Below are 21,477 nucleotides of genomic sequence, written 5' to 3'. Positions count from 1 at the left end.
TCCGGAAAGCTTGGATCCTCAAATGAGCTTTAAGAAATACTTTCTTTACGTTGGAAATTAAACCACTGACATCTTGATATGTATTGATTCCGGATAACTTCTTCCTTGTCAGACCGAGGGGCAACAGTTACGTTTCCCACATTTCATACAAAAATTTACCGTTTTAAACATGTTTTAAGTTTTTCTTGTGAAAAGATGACTACGCATATTAAGAAAAAAAGGCAAAATATAAGCCCCGCCCACCCACCCTATCTCAATTGCGATGACTTTTTTATTCGTCGTGAGCCAAGAGGGCGGAGCTTAATTGCAAAACTCTTATTCCTCAATGAGAAATCACCGCGTAAGACATGTTTTTGAGTAACATGTTGTTGAAAGAATACTTATTTTTTGGCTGAGAAGATGACTACGTATGTTAAAAACACGAAGGCAAGATATAAGCCCCGCCCACCCACCCTGTCTCAATTGTGATGATTTTTTTATTCGTCGTGTGCCAAGAGGACGGAGCATAACTGCAAAACCCTTATTTGTCTACAGGAAATTATTACGTAAGATATCTTGTTGAGTATCGGATTGGTATTTCAAAGAATACCAATTATATAAAGTGAAAATTAAAGGCAGGTTCAGGTCGAGACGAATGGGTGGGGATTATTGTTTGGCTTCTTTTGTACTCAATAGATATAAGTAGTTTGTTTTGACCAACACTGCAATTGCAATTAAGCTCCCCCCCACGGCATACGACGAATAAAAAATAATAATCACGATTGAGATAGGGCGGATGGGCGGGGCTTATATTTTGCCCTTTTTTCTTAAAATACGTAGTCGTCTTTTCACAACAATTTTAAAATGAAAAATTTTTGTAAGGAAATATGCATTTTCCAATTACCCTCCATCCCTCAATCTGACAGCCAATGAAAACTTCATCGCTATTGAGTTCGGAGCAAGGTTGGGTGGGGCTTAATCTCCTGATGAATTTTTCATTGCCAGATCGAGGAGCGAAACGTAACTGCTAAATCCGTATTTCCTAACAACAATTACCATGTTTTAACTTTTTGCTGTGAAAAGATAACTACGTATATTTAGAAAAACAGGAAAAATATAAGCCCCACCCACCCGCCCAGTCCCAATTGTGATGATTTTTTTATTCGTCGTGAGCCAAGAGGGCGGAGATTAATTCCAAAATCTTCATTCCTCGACAAAAAATTACCACGTAAGACATGTTTTTGAGTATCATATTGGTCCAAGAATACAATCTATATTAAATAAAAATTAAAGCCAGATTTAGATCGGGCCGGATGGGTGGATCTTATCATTTAGCTTTTTTTTTAATTAATACATATACCTAGTTAGTATTTTTCGTGAAAAAATCAGGATTTTGCAAATAAGCTCCGCCCCATAGCGTACGACGAGTAAAAAAAATAATCACGATTGAGGTAGGGCGGGTGGGTGGGGCTTATACTTTGGCCTTTTTTCTTAAAATACGTAGACGTCTTTTCACAACAAGTTTAAAATGGTTAATTTTTGTAGGGAAATATGCATTTTGCAATTACCCCCCGCCCCTCAATCTGACAGCCAATGAAAACTTCATCGCTATTGAGTTCCGAGCAGGGTTGGGTGGGGCTTAATCTCCTGATGAATTTTTCATTGCCAGATCGAAGAAAGAAACGTAATTGCAAAATCCGTATTTCCTAACAAAAATTACCATGTTTTAACTTTTTTTCTGTGAAAAGATAACTACGTAGGTATATTTAGAAAAACAGGCAAAATATAAGTCCCACCCACCCGCCCAGTCTCAATTCTGATGATTTTTTTATTGGTCGTGAGACAAGAGGGCGGAGTTTAATTGCAAAATCCTTATTCCTCGACAAAAAATTACCACGTAAGACATGTTTTTGAGTATCATATTGGTCCAAGAATAAAATGTATATTAAATAAAAATTAAAACCAGATTTAGATCGGGACGAATGGGTGGATCTTATCATTTGGCTTTCTTTTTACTTAATACGTATAGTTAGTATTTTTCGTGAAAAAATAAGGATTTTGCAATTAAGCTCCGCCCCAAAGCGTACGACGAGTAGAAAAAAATAATCACGATTGAGATAGGGTGGGTGAGCGGGGCTTATATTTTGCCCTTTTTTCTTAAAATCCGTAGTCGTCTTTTCACAACATGTTTAAAGTGGTAAATTTTAGTAGGGAAATATGGATTTTGCAATCACCCTCCGCCTCTCGGTCTGACAGCCAATGAAAACTTTATCACCATTGGGGTCTGGGCAGGGTTGGGTGGGGCTTAATCTCCTGATGAATTTTTCATTGCCAGACCGAGGAGTGAAACGTAACTGCAAAATCCGTATTTCCTAACAAAAATTATACCATGTTTTAACTTTTTGCTGTGAATAGAAAACTACATATATTTAGAAAAACAGGCAAAATATAAGCCCCACCCACCCGCCCTGTCTCAATTGTGATGATTTTTTTATTCGTTAAGAGCCAAGAGAGCGGAATTTAATTGCAAAATCCTTATTCCTCGACAAAAAATTACCACGTAAGACATGTTGTTGAGTATCATATTGGGCCAAGAATACAATGTATATTAAATAAAAATTAAAACCAGATTTAGGTCGGGACGAATGGGTGGATCTTATCATTTGGCTTTCTTTGTTACTTAATTCATATGGTTAGTATTTTTCGTGAAAAAATAAGTATTTTGCGATTAAACTCCGCCCCACAGCGTACGACGAGTAAAAAAAAATAATCACGATTGAGATAGGGCGGGTGGGCGGGGCATATATTTTGCCCTTTTTCCTTAAAATACGTAGTCGTCTTTTCACAACAAGTTTAAAATGGTAAATTTTTGTAGGGAAATATGGATTTTGCAATCACCCTCCGCCCCTGGGTCTGACAGCCAATAAAAACTTCAACATTATTGAGGTCGGGGCAGGGTTGGGTGGGGCTTAATCTCCTGATGAATTTTTCATTGCCAGACCCAGGAGTGAAACGTAACTGCAAAATCCGTATTTCCTTACAAAAATTACCATTTTAAACATGTTTTAACTTTTTGTTGTGAAAAGATGACTACGTATATTAAGAAAAACAGGCAAAATATAAGCCCCACCCACCCGCCCAGTCTCAATTCTGATGATTTTTTTATTGGTCATGAGCCAAGAGGGCGGAGTTAAATTGCAAAATCCTTATTCCTCGACAAAAAATTACCACGTAAGACATGTTTTTGAGTATCATATTGGTCCAAGAATACAATGTATATTAAATTAAAATTAAAACCAGATATAGATCGGGACGGATCTTATCATGTGGCTTTCTTTTTTACTTAATACATATAGTATTTTTCGTGGAAAAATAAGAATTTTGCAATTAAGTTCTGCCTCCCAACTTACAACGAATAAAAAAAAGTAATCACGATTAAGACAGGGCGGGTGGGCGGGGCTTATATATTTTTTTGTTTCTTAATTTACGTAGACATCTGACAGTTGATTATTATTCAGAACTATTAAAATTATAAAATTCAACAACAAGGCAACCAATCTCATTCTTGGTTCGTTGGGTCAGTTACAAATATTGACCTTGCGCAGGGTATTATACCTAGAGATTTCCTTTGAACGGGAGTGAAATAAACTAACGGCTAATAAGCAACATGGTCAATGACCACCCCCAAGTTCCTCGCTTTTATTGATTGTTTTACTCTAGAAGATATTAAATATAAAATAATACAGTTTCTAGATCGTTTGAATATATTTACGTAGTTTTCGATATTTTGGTCAGATCCATTGATTTTGTATCATAATTTCAAAATTCCTATGGAATCTGAAACCTTAAAGAGCTCTCCTTTATTTCCCTAGATTTTCCTAACTAAAAATATTGAATTATTACAGATGTAGAATTTTTTTGTATAAATAATTAATAAATAATAATAATTGTTCAAAATACCTGATATTGCAAGCATAAACAGAACACTTGAAGTCCCTAAAATGCTGTAATTTAGAAGCCTTTACATTTCTATAGGCTGTTGTAGTAAACTTGATATCGTTGAGATTTTGGTAATTTTCACATTCGAGCCAGTTCTATTAATCTATTTAAAAATTACCAGTGTTGTAGAAAGTTTATGTACATATAATAATTATAAAAGCTAAATAGAGAAGTGGCTGATATTCTGAGCAAGGATCCACGGGAGTACCTAATAATAATAATAATAATAGTAATGATAAAATTATTTGAAATTTTCCGCTCCACCTTTGCTACTTAGTTGTATGGGTGTAAAAACCGGTGTACCCTGTCCCATCTGGCGTCCCGTTAATCAGGGCCGTACCTATCTCCAGTGACGGAAGGAACATGTCGATGATTAATCCCTTGTCCGGCACAAAGCAAATCGATGTCAATGCCCGCCGTGGGTGGGTCGCAAACAGCTCGATGATGGTTCAGTGGTACAGTGGAGGCGTCGTGGGTGCATCATCTGTGAGCGGGGAAGCGCGTAATGGATTGTTGACGTAGCTGACCGATGCAGGTACAGACGTCGAAGCGCCCCCATTTGCATATTGGCCCTGTTTGGTTGTGATAGGATGCGGAATAATGTCCGCCGCAAACTTACGGACAACTTCAGAAGGTAAACTCCCCAAATTTGAATATTGATGTCATACACATCGATGGCCGAATTGAATTATATTTCTACAGAAAACACTCGGACACAAAAGAACTCCCGAGAACCGGACATCACAATAACATTATCTCGGACCGTCCTTTCTTCGGGTCGTGTTTGTGCATTTTTATATAGCAAGTTTAGTCCGGAAACTTTCTAAAATAATATTTATCGGCACACATAAAGTAGGTGCTGCGGGCCGGGAAGGGCAGGACTCGAGGGGCGAAGAAAGCGAAATTCAACCAAAATTGATTCGGACCTTTACACGATTAAACAATACATGTCTACGCTATATTTTGTCATTTTTTCAGGGAATTCAAAATTTGGAAAAACTTCCACAAATAATAAATAACATAATGACAATTTTGTCCGAACCGACGATAACTCGAAGTTATTTTTGTTTGATCATTCACTACATTGTTCTTCGCACTCATACGAAATATTTTTGGAGGCATCAGTCATGAACACGGAATCTCAGCATAATCTGAACGATTTTTTTTTGTTTATCATGGTTTTCTCGGTTTATTGCTTGTCATGGTGGACTGCTATTCAAATCAAAAGCAAAATCAGAAAGAAATTGCATACCTATTATCCATTCACGATCTTTATATAGTAAAATAGGTTTTGATATTTTTTCTTTAAGATGGATAAACTGATTTTATGATTTAGTTTTTTGTCTGTCAGTAGTCTGATTGACATTTGCTTTGGGCTGGATTGCCACTTTTCTACCTTATTTATTAGATCAGAATTATTAGACGCAATTTTTTAATCAAGCAAACAAATGTTTTAATTTTGTCAGCATAGATAATTTGTCATTGTGACAGATTCACAGATCATTGCGAGATTATTTAAAAAGAAAATGCCTAAAATACTTTTACTGGAACAAAAAATTGCAATAAAAGATGTTTTTTGCAGTTTCGAAAAGACAGGCCCGATTTTTCTTTCGAAGAAGTAAGTATGAGGGTCTCGAACATATTTCCTGTAATGTAAAAATACGCTGCAAAATATTTTTTAATTTTTTTTCTCATAGTATCGGCAACAATGTTTATATTTCTGGCATATTTTTAACCTTCAATTTATAATAAAATTATATAATAAATCCTGACTGATAAAACTGACTGGTAAATGAAATATCCTTGAAGAAACGTGAGAGGGGGTGGGCGGGGCCAGTAACTAGTAAGATAAAACAGATTTTAGCAGGTACCATCCCCGCCCACCCGCCCTCTATTTTCCTCAAGGATATGTCATTTGCCAAAATCGATCTTAAATTATCAGGTACAAGGCCCGCCCACCCACCCTCTCTTTTCTTGGAAGGTATCTCATTTGCTAAAATCAATCGTATCCTAGCTAGTAGATGCTAAGGTAAAACTGATTTTGGCAATGACATACCCTCTAAGAAAAGAGCGGGTGGTTGGGGGGGCTAATAGTTGCCAAGATAAGACTGATTTTGGCAAATGAGATATCCTCTAAGAGAAGAGAGGGCGGGTGGGCGGGCAGGCAGATAAATCCTGATTGATAAAACTGACTTTGGCAAATGACTCTAAGAAACGTGAGAGGGGGTGGGCGGGGCTAGTAGCTAGTAACATAAAACAGATTTTAGAAGGCACTATCCCCACCCACCCGCCCTCTATTTTCTTCAAGGGTATGCCATTTGCCAAAATCGATCTTAAATTATCAGATACTAAGCCCGCCCACCCGCCCTCTATTTTCCTCAAGAGTATGTCATTTGCGAAAATCGATCTTAAATTATCAGGTACTAGGCCCGCCCACCCACCCTCTCGTTTCTTGGAAGGTATCTCATTTGCCAAAATCAGTCGTATCCTAGCTAGTAGATGCTAAGGTAAAACTAATTTTGGCAATGACACACCCTCTAAGAAAAGAGCGGGTGGGTGGGGGGCTAATAGCTGCTAAGATAATACTGATTTTGGCAGATGAGATACCCTCCAAGAGAAAAGAGGGCGGGTGGGCGGGCAGATAAATCCTGATTGATAAAACTGACTTTGGCAAATGACTTATCCTCTAAGAAACGTGAGAGGAGGTGGGCGGGGCTAGTAGCTAGTAAGATAAAACATATTTTAGCAGGCACTGTCCCCACCCACCCGCCTTCTATTTTCCTCAAGGGTATGTCATTTGCCAAAATCGATCTTAAATTAACAGGTACTAAGCCCGCCCGCCCGCCCTCTCTTTTCTTGGAAGGTATCTCATTTGCCAAAATCAGTCATACCCTAGCTAGTAAATGCTAAGGTAAAACTGATTTTGGCAAATGAGATACATTCTAAGAGAAGAGAGGGCGGGTGGGCGGGCAGATAAATCCTGATTGATAAAACTGACTTTGGCAAATGAATTATCCTCTAAGAAACGTGAGACGGGGTGGGCGGGGCCAGTAGCTAGTAAGATAAAACAGATTTTAGCAGTCACTATCCCCGCCCACCCGCCCTCTATTTTCCTCAAGGGTATGTCATTTGCCAAAATCGATCTTCAATTAACAGGTACTAAGCCCGCCCTCCCGCCCTCTCTTTTCTTGGAAGGCATCTCAGTTGCCAAAATCAGTCATATCCTAGTTGGTAGATGCTAAGGTAAAACTGATTTTCGGCAATGACATACCCTGTAAGAAAAGAGAGGGTGGGTGGGGGGCTAATAGCTGCCAAGATAAGACTGATTTTGGCAGATGAGATACCCTCCAAGAGAAAAGAGGGTGGGTGGGTGGGCAGATAAATCCTGATTGATTAAACTGACTTTGGCAAATGACTTATTCTCTAAGAAACGTGTGAAGGGGTGGGCGGGGCTAGTAGCTAGTAAGATAAAATAGATTTTAGCAGGCACTATCCCCGCCCACCCGCCCTCTATTTTCTTCAAGCGTATGTTATTTGCCAAAATCGATCTTAAATTATCAGGTACTAGGCCCGCCCACCCACCCTCTCGTTTCTTAGAAGGTTTTTCATTAGCCAAAATTAGTCTTATCCTAGCTAGTAGCTGCTAAGATAAAACAGATTTTGGCAGGTACTATCCTCGCCCATCCGCGCTCTGTAGTATATTTATCCCCACTGAAAACTTGGTACGTAGTCATCAAATTTTACTATGAATAACTTGTAGTTCTATAATCCAGACCTATTTTTATTTTAAGTATAAGAATTATTACAAAAAAATAAATTTCATAAGAACAAATTTTAAGCTTGTCTAGGAATATCGAATAGTTTGATTGCCCTTCTCTACAACAATTTATTTAGGGTCTTAATTTCATGGTTATCGACATTTTGTAACTCCTAGGCAAAAGTAGGCCTCCCATTTCCAATTATCTTTCGTCTATCTTTCTTCTGTTCTGTATTGACAATTTTATTAATTAAATAATGTCAGAAACGTTAATCAAAGTTTGTGTAATCTCTGCTTTTTATTTGTGGTTTGTCAGTTGTCCTTATATTTTACCTTAGACATCAACATTTTTGGAAAAAGTTCGAAATTGTGCAACATTTTACCCCGGAACTAAGGAATCAGTTACACTGAAATTGAGAACATTCTTGAATTGTTTGATTCCAAAAAATAAAGTGTCAAAACACATATTTCTGCAATCCTTGAAAACTGTCTAAAAATTCTCAAAAAATTCTGGGATATAGATTTTGAGCAATTGATACGAAAAACATTATTGTTAATTGTTCCCGTCTAAAATTTTCGAAGATTTGAAATTGATATTTTTTAATATTTCGAAACCTCGAAAAAAAGTGAAAAATTAGATTTTTGGAAAGTTGCCTAAAAAATTCTGTGATATAGACTTCGACGAGCTAACTCCAAAAACATAAGAACAACACACGACCAAGATTTTCCAAAAATTTGATCCGATAATCATCATATTTAAATTTTTATCTAGAAATCGTGAAAACTGGCTAGAAATCGTCAAAAAATTCGGAGATATAGATCCGAGCAGCTTCCATTTCTCAGGTCAAACTGATTTTGGCAATCACATACCCTCTAAGAAAAGAGCGGGTGGGTGGGGGAGCTAATAGCCGCCAAGATAAGACTGATTTTCGCAAATGAGATACCCTGTAAGAGAAGAGAGGGCGGGTGGGCGGGCAGATAAATCCTGATTGATAAAATTGACTTTGGCAAATGACTCTAAGAAACGTGAGAGGGGGTGGGTGGGGCTAGTAGCTAGTAAGATAAAACAGATTTTAGCAGGCACTATTCCCGCCCACCCGCCCTCTATTTTCTTAGAGGATAAGTCATTTGCCAAAGTCAGTTTTATCAATGAGAATTTATCTGCCCGCCCACCCACCCTCTGTTTTCTTGGAAAGTATCTCATTTGCCAAAATCAGTCGTATACTAGCTAGTAGATGCTAAGGTAAAACTGATTTTGGCAATGACATACCCTCTAAGAAAAGAGAGGGTGGGTGAAGGGGCTAATAGCTGCCAAGATAAGACTGATTTTGGCAAATGAGATACCCTCTAAGAGAAGAGAGGGCGGGTGGGCGGGCAGATAAATCCTGATTGATAAAACTGACTTTGGCAAATGACTCTAAGAAACGTGAGAGGGGGTGGGTGGGGCTAGTAGCTAGTAAGATAAAACAGATTTTAGCAGGCACTATTCCCGCCCACCCGCCCTCTATTTTCTTAGAGGATAAGTCATTTGCCAAAGTCAGTTTTATCAATCAGAATTTATCTGCCCGCCCACCCACCCTCTGTTTTCTTGGAAAGTATCTCATTTGCCAAAATCCGTCGTATCCTAGCTAGTAGATGCTAAGGTAAAACTGATTTTGGCAATGACATACCCTCTAAGAAATGAGCGGGTGGGGGGGGGGGGGCTAATAGCTGCCAAGATAAGACTGATTTTGGCAAATGAGATACCCTCTAAGAGAAGAGAGGGCGGGTGGGCGGGCAGACAAATCCTGATTGATAAAACTGACTTTGGCAAATGACTTATCCTCTAAGAAACGTGAGAGGGGGTGGGCGGGGCCAGTAGCTAGTAAGATAAAACAGATTTTAGCAGGCACTATTCCCGCCCACCCGCCCTCTATTTTCTTAGAGGATAAGTCATTTGCCAAAGTCAGTTTTATCAATCAGAATTTATCTGCCCGCCCACCCACCCTCTCTTTTTTTGGAAAGTATCTCATTTGCCAAAGTCAGTTTTATCAATGAGAATTTATCTGCCCGCCCACCCACCCTATGATTTCTTGGAAAGTATCTCATTTGCCAAAATCAGTCGTATCCTAGCTAGTAGATGCTAAGGTAAAACTGATTTTGGCAATGACATACCCTCTAAGAAAAGAGAGGGTGGGTGAAGGGGCTAATAGCTGCTAAGATAAGACTGATTTTGGCAAATGAGATACCCTCTAAGAGAAGAGAGGGCGGGTGGGCGGGCAGATAAATCCTGATTGATAAATCTGACTTTGGCAAATGACTTATCCTCTAAGAAATGTGAGAGAGGGTGGGTGGGGCCAGTAGCTAATAAGATAAAACAGATTTTAGCAGGCACTATCCCCGCCCACCCGCCTTCTATTTTCTTCGAGGGTATGTCATTTGCCAAAATCGATCTTAAATTATCAGGTACTAGGCCCGCCCACCCACCCTCTCGTTTCTTAGAAGGTATCTCATTAGCCAAAATTAGTCTGATCCTAGCTAATAGATGCTAAGATAAAACAGATTTTGGCAGGTACTATCCCCGCCCATCCGCGCTCTATAGTATATTTATCCCCACTGAAAACTTGGTACGTAGTCATCAAATTTTACTATGAAAAACTTGGAGTTCTATAATCCACACCTATTTTTATTTTAAGTTTTAAGAATTATTACAAAAAATAAATTTCATAAGAACAGATTTTAAACTAAACTAGGAAAATCGAATAGTTTGATTATCCTTCTCTAAATTGTTGTATTTAGGGTCCTAATTTCATGGTTATTGACATTTTGTAACTCCTAGGCAAAAGTAGGTCTCCCATTTCCAATTATTATCTTTCGTCTATCTTTCTTCTGTTATGTATTGACAATTTTATTAAATAGATAATGTCAGAAACGTTAATCAAAATTTGTGTAATCCCTGCTAAATTCGAAATTGTGTAACATTTTACCCCGGAACTAAGGAATCAGTTGCACTGAAATTGAGAACATTCTTGAATTGTTTGATTCCAGAAAATAAAGTGTCAAAAGGTTAGAAAAATTGGATCCGAAATTGATTTTTTTAAATACACATGTTTCTGCAATCCTTGAAAACTGTCTAAAAATTCTCAAAAAATTCTGGGATTTGAGCAATTGATACGAAAAACATAATTATTAATTGATCCCATCTAAAATTTTCGAAGAAGATTTGAAATTGATATTTTTTTTTAATATCTCGAAACCTCAAAAAAAAGTGGAAAATTAGATTTTTGGAAAGTGTCAGTGGCACACGACCAAGATTTTCCAAAAATTTGATCCGAAAATCATCAAAAAATTCGGAGATGTAGATCCGAGCAGCTGACTCGAAAAACATATTTGTTAATAGCCCCCAAAAAGTGAACCAGAACCCCCACTATATATGTACTGGTCAACATCTTCGTTGTCACCTTGAGAACAAGCGTAAAAATTAGGACACACCCAAATGGTGTAAATAAAATGTTGTCCAGTCTACCTCGAAGCCCGATTGCCAAACATTCAATTCGGAACGAATCCCTTTATTGTTTGCGTTATCAGTAGTTTATCTCATTTAGGAAAAAATCCGTTTTTAAATAAATCAAAACCTCGCAGAAAACAGGATCGGGGACAACATTGAAATGGATGCGAATAGAAGTCGGATAAGACAGTATAAAAGCAGATAGCGTACACAAAGAGAGTAACGAAATGTGACCGGACAGGTCATCCTAAGATTAAATTATCACAGATAGATGTGCCAGATAAGAAAATGGAAATAAGAACAAAGTGGAAAGAATATTGGGCCAAACTAGAAGGCCGATAATTTGGGCGAAATTACACCGACGGAAAAAAATATGTAGATAAGACAAGCGGATGGAGATGTTGATCTGGCCGAGCAGAAAAAAAAACATTGCAAAGGATGTATCAGAGTCGGGCTCGTTATGATAATCCCGATAGTGGTTAACCGATCAGGGAAAGATCAACCAAACCGAAAAAAATTCCTGTAATTTTTTTTGCGATATGTTGCCCCTAGAAATAATAATTTACAATCGATACCCTTCGCCATTATAATTTATCAGATACACTCAGGGGCGGAAAATAATAACGAAAAAATCGTAATCTGATTTATCGCGTTTTCAGTATCCACTAAATTCATGGCCGTTATAAAAATCGGGCCAGGAAATCAAATTACGTATGCATTTCCCCCAGTATTATGTTTCTCTTATCTGCGGGTTCTTTATGTACCTTTATCGGCGGTGTGTAAAAGTGCGGCGTTACCGGTTTACCGTTCAGGAAAGGTATAGAGATAGATTGAGCGATCGGAGAACGATCGTAAATAGCGGAACCAATATTAGCTAACGATGCAGATAACCCGCTCGACGCATAATGAAAATTTAAAACTTTATTTACCAGACGAAAGGTGCTGCATAAAAAATAAAGACCGCTTTACCGAACGCGCGATCGAAAAAACCGCCATTACACTCCTCGAAATATTAACTTCTTGCTGGCCGCCCAACAAACAAAAGGTACGGCGATATTTCATTCCGCTGCATGTTTTTCACTAAAACAAACGGAGCACTCAGAAAACAAGACAGTTCCAATTCGTTGCCGTGAGAGAGTATAACTCGACTAAAACAAACCATCCTCTGTTCACACATGCCATAAAAAAGTCGAGTGAAATAAAATTAAAAGGCAAACGAACAGACACCGTGAGCGCGGAGATGAGAACATAACCTAAATAACCTTCGCATGTGTGAGGACAAAAAGAGCCTGGCCACGGACCCAGATGTATTAAAACCAGCAGTCTGAACGACGTAATTGAAATTGTCCTAAGTTCTTAGTGCGGTCGTCGGATGGTTACGCTGGAAGGTGGCGCGAGAGGGATGAAACTGGATGAATTGGGGTACTTACGACCCGAAACGTTTTATTTCTAGCGCTATGACAATTCGCTTGTTTAGTATCCGTCGATAGTGGGGTAGGTTAGGCACAATTTTTGATCCAACGTCTACCACATTTCGGAATTTCCCGTCCCCATCAAAGTTGCCAACTTCGCCGAACAATCCACCGCAACCACACGCTCGTACGCAAATGTTGGGGTCCTAAAAAATACTGTATACTCCACACATGGAATTAACAAACACGACGTCACGTTTAATGAGGAAAGCAGCGCCGGATTGACTCTGGGAAAAAGCACCTGCAGGTGGTGCCGCTGACCTTTAAACTTACCGCCCCATAACTTTGCCGGCAGTTAACTGACAACTACCTCCTACGTCGAAAATAACGCCACATGTGCTTTTACCTAACTTTGGTCTCTGCTTAATCCGGCGATAATGGAAGGAAAAAGCGTCGAACGACCTCGCCACATCACGGGGAAACAATCCCGGTTGGGTATTAAGTTATGAAGCAGTGGTTTCCAAACTTTTTAAAGGAGGTCGAGGAGTAATTGGTCGATGACGCCCTGAAAAACTAAAACTGAATAACATGTTTGTCAAAATTACTTTGGGTCAGGTCAGTTTAAAAAAGATAACGAAAGGTTTAACGTCGAGTGTTTATGTTTATGCTTCGAAGAATTCGACTATAAGCACGTTCAGATAACAAACATCAACGGTTGAAAGAAATTGAAGTAAGATGACGGACATTTTTAGCTTAATTCCAAAGTTAATTGTAAAATATTGTTATACAATTTTTATTATATTCCTAACATACATATAAAATTTGACAACAATCGTTCCAGTAGTTTGACTAATAAAAATCCGACCACGCAGTAGACATACAGACAGACAGACGGCAATGGGAGACCCATTTTTTTCGTAGTCTAGAGGCCATGAAACGTCGAGAAAACAAAAGTAGCAGACGTTTAGTGTTTTATTTTTGCTACAGTTTGAAAAATCCGGTGGATTTCTTGTCTTGTATTTGAAGTAGTTTGAAAGAATCTCGAAGATCCCTTGGCTTGTTGTTAAAATGATTTGAAAAAATCTCGGGGAGCTCTTTACTTTTGTTTTTGAAGTAATTTGAAGGAATCTCGGGGAGCACTTTTGTTTTCTTTTTGAAGGAATGTGTAAGAATCGACCCCTAGTGTTTTGTTTTTGAAGTAATTTAAAAGAATTTCGGAGGCCTCTTGTGTTTTTTGTTTTTGAAGTATTTTGAAAGAAATCTCGGGAATTTCTTGCCTTCGTTTTGAAGTAATTTGAAGGAATTTCGGAGAGCACTTTTGTTTTTTTTTTGAAGTAATTTAAAAGAGTCTCGGGGGCCCCTCATGTTTTGTTTTTGAAGTGGTTAATTTTATATTTTGGATTTCAAGATTTGGGTAAAGCGAAATATTTCTCCCTATTGTTACTTTTTCTTTTCTTGTGTCAGATATAGTAATTTTCAAAAATTACGAAAGTCTCATATTTAGTTTAATTCCACATTTTGTTGTTTTTCCCCATTTCGAAATTGGTTCAAGATATGTCTTAAAAATTTTCAAAATCGAAATTGTTCGAAATTTCCAAATTTCATTTTGATCGTGTAATTTTCAGTATTTTTGTATCAAATATGTGAATTTCTCACAAGTCGTTTACATTTTAAAATCCGTTCCTGTTATATTAAACTTTGATTTTTGTTCACATTTTCCCATTCGAGCCATTTTTAATTTATTTTTCAAAACAATTTAAAATGGTGTAAATTATAACTCACCAAATTTTGGCATCTAGAACTTCCAGAATTGTTGATTTTTCAAACTTTTGAAATTGTTTCAACTTATGTTTTAAAAATTTTAAAAATCGATAATTTTGGAAGTTTTGTATTGTGTTAACTTGATTAACCCTTTGTACTATTGTGCAATAAAGGTAATTTGAAAGAATCTCGGGCATTTCATTGGTTATTTTTGCAGTAATTTGAAAAAATCTCCACCCCTTGTGTCCGGTTTTTGAAGTAATTTGAAAGAATCTCGGAGACCACTAGTGTTTTGTTTTTGAAGAAGTCTGAAAAAATCTTGAGCACCATTTGTTCTTTTGTTTTTGAAGTAGTTTGGAAGAATCTCGGGGACTCCAAGTGTTTTGTTTTTGGAGTAATTTAAAAGAATTTCGCAGGTCCCTTATGTTTTTTGTTTTTGAAGTAGTTTGAGAAAAATCTCGGGAATCCTTTGCCTTCTTTTTGAAGTAATTTGAAGGAATTTCGGGGAGCACTTTTGTTTTCTTTTTGAAGTAATTTGTAAGAATCTCGGCGAAATCTAGTGTTTTATTTTTGAAGTAATTTAAAAGAATCTCGGGGGCCCCTCATGTTTTGTTTTTGAAGCAGTTTGAAAGAATCTCGGGGACCACTAGTGTTTTGTTTTTGAAGAAGTCTGAAAAAATCTCGAGGATCATTTTTTCTTTTGTTTTTGAAGTAGTTTGGAAGAATCTCGGGGACTCCAAGTGTTTTGTTTTTGAAGTAATTTAAAACAATCTCGGAGGCCACTCGTGTTTTGTTTTCGAAGCAGTTTGGAAGAATCTCGGGGACCCCTTGTGTCTGTTTTTTGAAGTAGTTTGAAATAATCTCGGGGACCACTAGTGTCTTGTTTTTGAAGAAGTCTGAAAAAATCTCGAGGACCATTTGTTCCTTTGTTTTTGAAGTAGTTTAAAAGAATCTCGGGGACCACTAGTGTTTTGTTTTTGAAGAAGTCTGAAAAAATCTGGAGGACCATTTGTCCCTTTGTTTTTGAAGTAGTTTGGAAGAATCTGGGAGACCCCTAGTGTTTTGTTTTTGAAGTAATTTAAAAGAATTTCGGAGGCCCCTTATGCTTTTTGTTTTTGAAGTAGTTTGAGAGAAATCTCGGGAATCCGTTGCCTTCTTTTTGAAGTTATTTGAAGGAATTACGGAGAGCACTTTTGTTTTCTTTTTGAAATAATTTGTATGAATCTCGGGAACCATTTGTTCTTTTCTTTTTGAAGTAGTTTGGAAGAATATCGGGGACCCCCTGTGTCTGTTTTTTGAAGTAGTTTGAAACAATCTTTGTTTTTTTTGTTATTGAACTAGTTTGAAAGAAATCTCGCGAATCCCTTTCCTTCTTTTTGAAGTTATTTGAAGGAATCTCGGGGAGCACTTTTGTTTTCTTTTTGAAGTAACTTGTCAGAATCTCGGGGACTTCTAGTGTTTTGATTTTGAAGTAATTTAAAAGAATGTTGGACCCCTCTCAGGTTTTGTTTTTGAAGCAGTTTTGATGAGTCTCGCGGACCCCTGCGTCTGGTTTTTGAAGTAGTTTGAAATAATCTCGAGGACCTCTAGTGTTTTGTTTTTGAAGAAGCTTGAAAAAATCTTGGAGACCAGTATTTCTTCTGTTTTAGAAGCAGTTTGAAAAAATCTCCGCGGTCCCTTTCCTTCTTTTTGAAGTAATTTGTAAGAATGTCGAGGACCTCTACTAGTGTTTTGTTTTTGAAGAAGTTTGAAAGAATCTCGGAGACCGCTCATATTTTGTTTTTGATGCAGTTTGAAAGAATCTTGAGGACCTCTAGTGTTTTATTTTTGAAGTAGTCTGAAAAAATCTCGGGGACCCCTTGTGTCTGGTTTTTGAAGTAGTTTGAAAGAAATCCTGGGAATCTCTTGCCTTCATTTTGATGTAATTTGGAGGAATCTCGGAGAGCACTCTTGTTTTCTTTTTGAAGTAATTTGGAGGAATCTTGGCGAAATCTAGTGTTTTATTTTTGAAGTAATTTAAAAGAATTGTGTCTGGTTTTTGAAGTAGTTTAAAATAAGCTCGGGGACCCTTAATGTTTTGTTTTTGAAGTAATTTGAAATAATCTCGCGGACCCCTTTTATTTTCCTTTTGAGCAGTTTGAAGAATCTCGAGGACCCCTAGTATTTTGTTATTGCAGTAATTTAAAAGAATGTCGGAGGACCCTTATGTTTTCTGTTTTTGAAATAGTTTGAGAGAAATCTCGGGAATCCCTTGCCTTCTTTTTGAACTAATTTGTAAGAATCTCGGGGACCTCTAGTGTTTTGTTTTTGAAGAAGTCTAAAAGAATCTCAGGGACTATTTGTTTTTTTTTTGTTTTAGAAGTAATTTGGGAGAATATCGTCAACCTCATGTGTCTGTTTTTTGAAGCGGTTTGAAACAATCTTTGTGTTTTTTGTTTTTGAAGTAGTTTGAAAGAAATCTCGGGAATCCCTTGCCTTCTTTTTGAAGTTATTTGAAGGAATCTCGGGGAGCACTTTTGTTTTCTTTTTGAAGTAACTTGTCAGAATCTCGGGGACCCCTTTTATCTGGTTTTTGAAGTAGTTTGAGAGAATCTCGTGGACTTCTTGTATTTTGTTTTTGGAGTAGTTTGAAAGAATCTCAGGCGTCGTTTGCCTTGTTCTTAAAGTAATTTAAAAAAAATTCGAAGATCTCTTGTGTTTTGTTTTTGAAGTATTTTGAAACAATCTCGGCGACCGCTAATGTTTTGTTTTTAAAGTAGTTTGAAAGAATCTTGAGGATCCCTTGCCTTGGGTTTGAAGTAATTTGAAAGAGTCTAGGGAAATTTTAGTTTTTTTCTTTTTTTTTAATAGTTTGAAAAAATCTTGGGGATCCCTTATCTCCTTTTTGAAGTAGTTTGGAAGTATCTCGAGCACTCTTCGTGTTTTATTCTTGACGTAGTTTGAAAAATCTCGTGGATTCCTTGTTTTGTGTTCTTGAACAAATTTGAAAGAATCTCGGAAACCCAAAATATGCGAATGTGGAGTGCTGAAAACCCTATCTTTTTTACCGAAGCCCCACTTGATCCTAAAAAAAGTTGGTATTTGGGTTGGTTTGAGTAAAAGAATAATAATAGGACCATATTTTCTCAAGTTATTAGCAAATTTAAATTCAGGTCGATGTAAAAATAGGATTTTTTCAACAAGATGGAGCAACAGCTCGCTGTATCCGAATTATAAGTCGGAGTGGTCAATTATCCATCTCGATCGTGTGTGCAGCCGCCGCCTTCGTTTTCGAATTTGTCACTCCACCCTCCGCCGCCGCGATTTTATGTTCTTTCGGTTTTTGCGGTTGAAGACGGTCGGGCAGCAAGTGGTCTTTCTCCGTCGAAAATCCCCAAACGAGCGGCCATAAGGGCAATTTAGATAAATAATTTATGAAGTAGGTATTTGTGCGAGTTTTAAAAATTCGCAGTTTCGCGAGAACATCGTGCCTCGGAATCGCCTCTGATTTCGTCCATGAGCGAAATAAAGCATATAAGCTCATAAAATGTCAATGCGTGTCATAAATCGATCGTTACTGCAGGGAAAAGGTCAGTTCGAATCTGTAAAGTTCCCCCTAACGCACAGTTCAGGTTACAATGAATAAGTCAACGAACCGCGTACGAAACTAAATTGCATTTTTTACGAACGTCAAGACACGTATATAAAACGGCCATGATTTATGATACCTCTTGAGAAGGTCTTTGTTGGTATGAATCAGGAAATACAATTAGGTAGATAAATGTAAAAAGTGGAATAATTAAAGAGTACAAAGCTCCAAATTCATCATATTAAAAATAAGCGTTAAAACGGTGACGGAAACGAAAGAAAAACAAAGGGGTTCGGTGCGAACGGCGTTGTGAAGGGTTGTCAGTTGCGCTTCTGAATCAGAGCAAAAACAATGAAAGAGTCTCATTGTTTTAGCAGGAGCGGTGCCGGGAGCTACTCCTTTTCGGTAATCGCTCATCCTGACGTTCGTTGCGCCGTTTGATCGACGAATTTACATCGAGAGGGGTTTTTAAAAGGTGCTCCGATAATAAGGGCGCAAAAATCAATTTCCAAAGAGCAAACTCGAATTAATTTCACAAAAAGCGTCCAACACGCACGTACGGACAAAAATTACCCTCTTTAAAACATGCTACTTATGTCTACCATATTTGGCAAAATTTCATTCTGAAGTTTGCTTAGGTACAACATACGTCTTGTTGAATCATTGACAAAATTTTATTAAATATTTCTGTTGTCATCGGATGTGAACTAGAAAGACGAGAAACTTGGATGCGATTTGTTTATTATTTGCATTTAAAGTGTATTTATCTATTTGCTCTGTTAGCTTCTTGAATTAGTCTCCGCTATCTCCTTGTAAAGTTTTTGAATATTTTGTTTTTGCTCGAAACGAATCAGTTTTGCACAGTCTAGTTAAGAGTTAAATGTCTCTCGATTTTGTTTGAAATCCTAATTATACCCTTATATGGTTACGTAGGTCGTTTCTTGGAACAAGCAAATTGTTTTCGTTGTCACATTCAACTTGTCAGAAAATTGTTGAAAAGAACATAACATGCTTAACTTCAAGTGTTTATGTTTATACATTGAAATAATGTCACGCAGAAATTTGTTTAAATTAAATGAGTTTGCAAACAAAATCGATATTAATATTACTATTCTTATTTTAACATTATTAAATAAAGACGTGCGCATTTTCACATTTTCGAGAAAATGGGGTGACTATTTATTTATTAATTTGATGAATAAAAAATCAGAGTAAGGGTGGAAACAGTATTCGCTAGTTCTTGGTTGGCGTTTTACCATCTGCATAATGTTACTAATATATATACAAAATTTGACAACAATCGGTCCAGTGGTTTTGGAGATTACGTGTTTAATAAAAATTGACACAGATGGCAGACAGACAAAAAAATGTTTTTCTTGATAATTTGGCTTTTCAGGGACATCAATCAAAAATTTGTTAATTGCACCTGATCTTTAATTTTTTTTTTTTATTTCCTGAGCGTTAGTTAAGGAAGTATTGTAATCAAGTTCATTCGATTCGAGGAGTCCTCGAGATGCTTTCAAACTGTTTCAAAAACTAGACATACGGCGTCTCCAAGATTCTTAAACTACTTCAAAAAGATGACAAGGGATCCCCGAGATTCTTTAAAACTATATACTTCAAAAACAAAACACAAGAAGTCCTCCAGATGCCTTGAAATTATTTCAAAACCCAGATACAAGTGTCCCCGAAATTCTTTCAAATTACTTCATAGTCAAAACACAAGGGTTCCCCGAGATTTTTTAGAAATTACTTCAAAAACAAGATAAGGGCTCCCCAAGATTCTTTCAAATTACTTCAAAAATATGATAAGAGCTGCCCCAAATTCCTTCAAACTACTTCAGAACCCAGACACAAGGGTTCCCCGAAATTTTTCGAAATTACTTCAAAACTAAGAAACGGATTCACGAGATTCTTTCAAATTGCTTTATAAAAAAAACACAACGGGCCCCTCAGATTCAAATTACTTCATAGTCAAAACACAAGGGCTCCCCGAGATTCTTTCAAATTACTTCAAAAACAAGATAAGGGCTTCCCGAGATTCCTTCAAACTACTTCAAAAACAAGAAAGGGATCCACGAGATTCTTTCAAACCACATACTTCAAAAACAAAACACAACGGCCCCCTGAGATTCTTTCAAACTGCTTCAAAAAAACAACACAAGGGGCCTCCGAGATTCCTTCAAACTACTTCAAAAACAAAGCACAAGCAGTTCCCAAGATCCTTTCAAACCACTTCAAAACCCAGATACAAAGTATTCCCGAAATTCTTTCAAACTACTTCATAATCAAAACACAAGTGTTCTCCGAGATTCTTAGAAATTACTTCAATAACAAGAAAGGAATCCACGAGATTCTTACAAGCTACACACTTCAAAAACAAAACCACAAGGGGCTTTCGAAATTCTTTCAAACTACTTCAAAAACAAAGCACAAGCAGTTCCTAAGATTCTTTCAAACTACTTCAAAACCCAGATACAAGGTATTCCCGAAATTCTTTCAAACTACTTCATAATCAATACACAAGTGTTCCCCGAGATTCTTAGAAATTACTTCAAAAACAAGAAAGGGATCTACCGGATTCTTTCAAACTACTTCAAAACCCAGACACAAGGGTCCCCCGAGATTTTTAGAAATTACTTCAAAAACAAGAAAGGGATCCACGAGATTCTTACAAACTACATACTTCAAAAACAAAATACAACAGGCCCCTGAGATTCATTCAAATTGTTTGATAAAAAAGCCACAACGGACCCCTGAGATTCTTTCAAATTGCGTCATAAAAAAAGAGGGGCTTTCGAAATTCTTTCAGATCACTTCAAAAACAAAGCACAAGCAGTTCCTAAGATTCTTTCAAACCACTTCAAAACCCAGCTACAAGGTATTCCCGAAATTCGTTCAAACTACTTCATAATCAATACACAAATGTTCCCCGAGATTCTTAGAAATTGCTTCAAAAACAAGAAAGGGATCCACCAGATTCTTTCAAACTACTTCAAAACCCAGACACAAGGGTTCCCCGAGATTTTTAGAAATTACTTCAAAAACAAGGAAGGGATCCACGAGATTCTTTCAAATTGCCTCATAAAAAAACACAAGGGGCTTTCAAAATTCTTTCAAACTACTTCAAAAACAAAGCAAAGCAGTTCCTAAGATTATTTCAAACTACTTCAAAACCCAGATACAAGGTATTCTCGAAATTCGTTCAAACTACTTCATAATCAGTACACAAGTGTTCCTCGAAATTCTTAGAAATCACTTCAAAAACAAGAAAGGGATCCACGAGATTCTTTCAAAATTGCTTTATAAAAAAAAACACACAAGGGGCTCCCGAGATTTTTTCAAACTACTTCAAAAACAAAGCACCAGCAGTTCCTAAGAAAGGGATCCACGAGATTCTTACAAACTACATACTTCAAAAACAAAGCACAACGGGCCCCTGAGATTCTTTCAAATTGCTGCATAAAAAAACCACAACGGGCCACTGAGATTCTTTCAAATTGCCTCAAAAAAA

The 21,477-nt window shown here is 37.2% G+C and overlaps 1 protein-coding gene across 7 annotated transcripts in view; it reads left to right on the top strand.

The window, feature by feature from the left end:
- Positions 1 to 21,477, top strand: part of LOC135129625 (zinc finger protein 1) — a 794,849-nt gene that overhangs the window by 447,590 nt on the left and 325,782 nt on the right. The window contains exon 1 of one of the 7 annotated variants that reach the window (XM_064056832.1): positions 4,564 to 4,612. The exons of the other annotated variants lie outside the window; for them this stretch is intronic. Coding sequence (XP_063912902.1) covers positions 4,579 to 4,612 — 34 coding nt within the window. The 5' untranslated portion in view covers positions 4,564 to 4,578. Of the gene's footprint in view, positions 1 to 4,563; positions 4,613 to 21,477 lie in introns of those variants that run through there. 7 annotated transcript variants of the gene reach the window in all.

The sequence above is a fragment of the Zophobas morio genome, unplaced genomic scaffold (assembly GCF_036711695.1).
Source record: "Zophobas morio isolate AGI-343-1 ecotype UQ-CSIRO unplaced genomic scaffold, CSIRO_AGI_Zmor_V1 ptg000016l, whole genome shotgun sequence".
In the NCBI taxonomy this organism is placed as follows: Eukaryota; Metazoa; Arthropoda; class Insecta; order Coleoptera; family Tenebrionidae; genus Zophobas; species Zophobas morio.
This window is presented reverse-complemented; position numbering and strand designations above follow the sequence as displayed.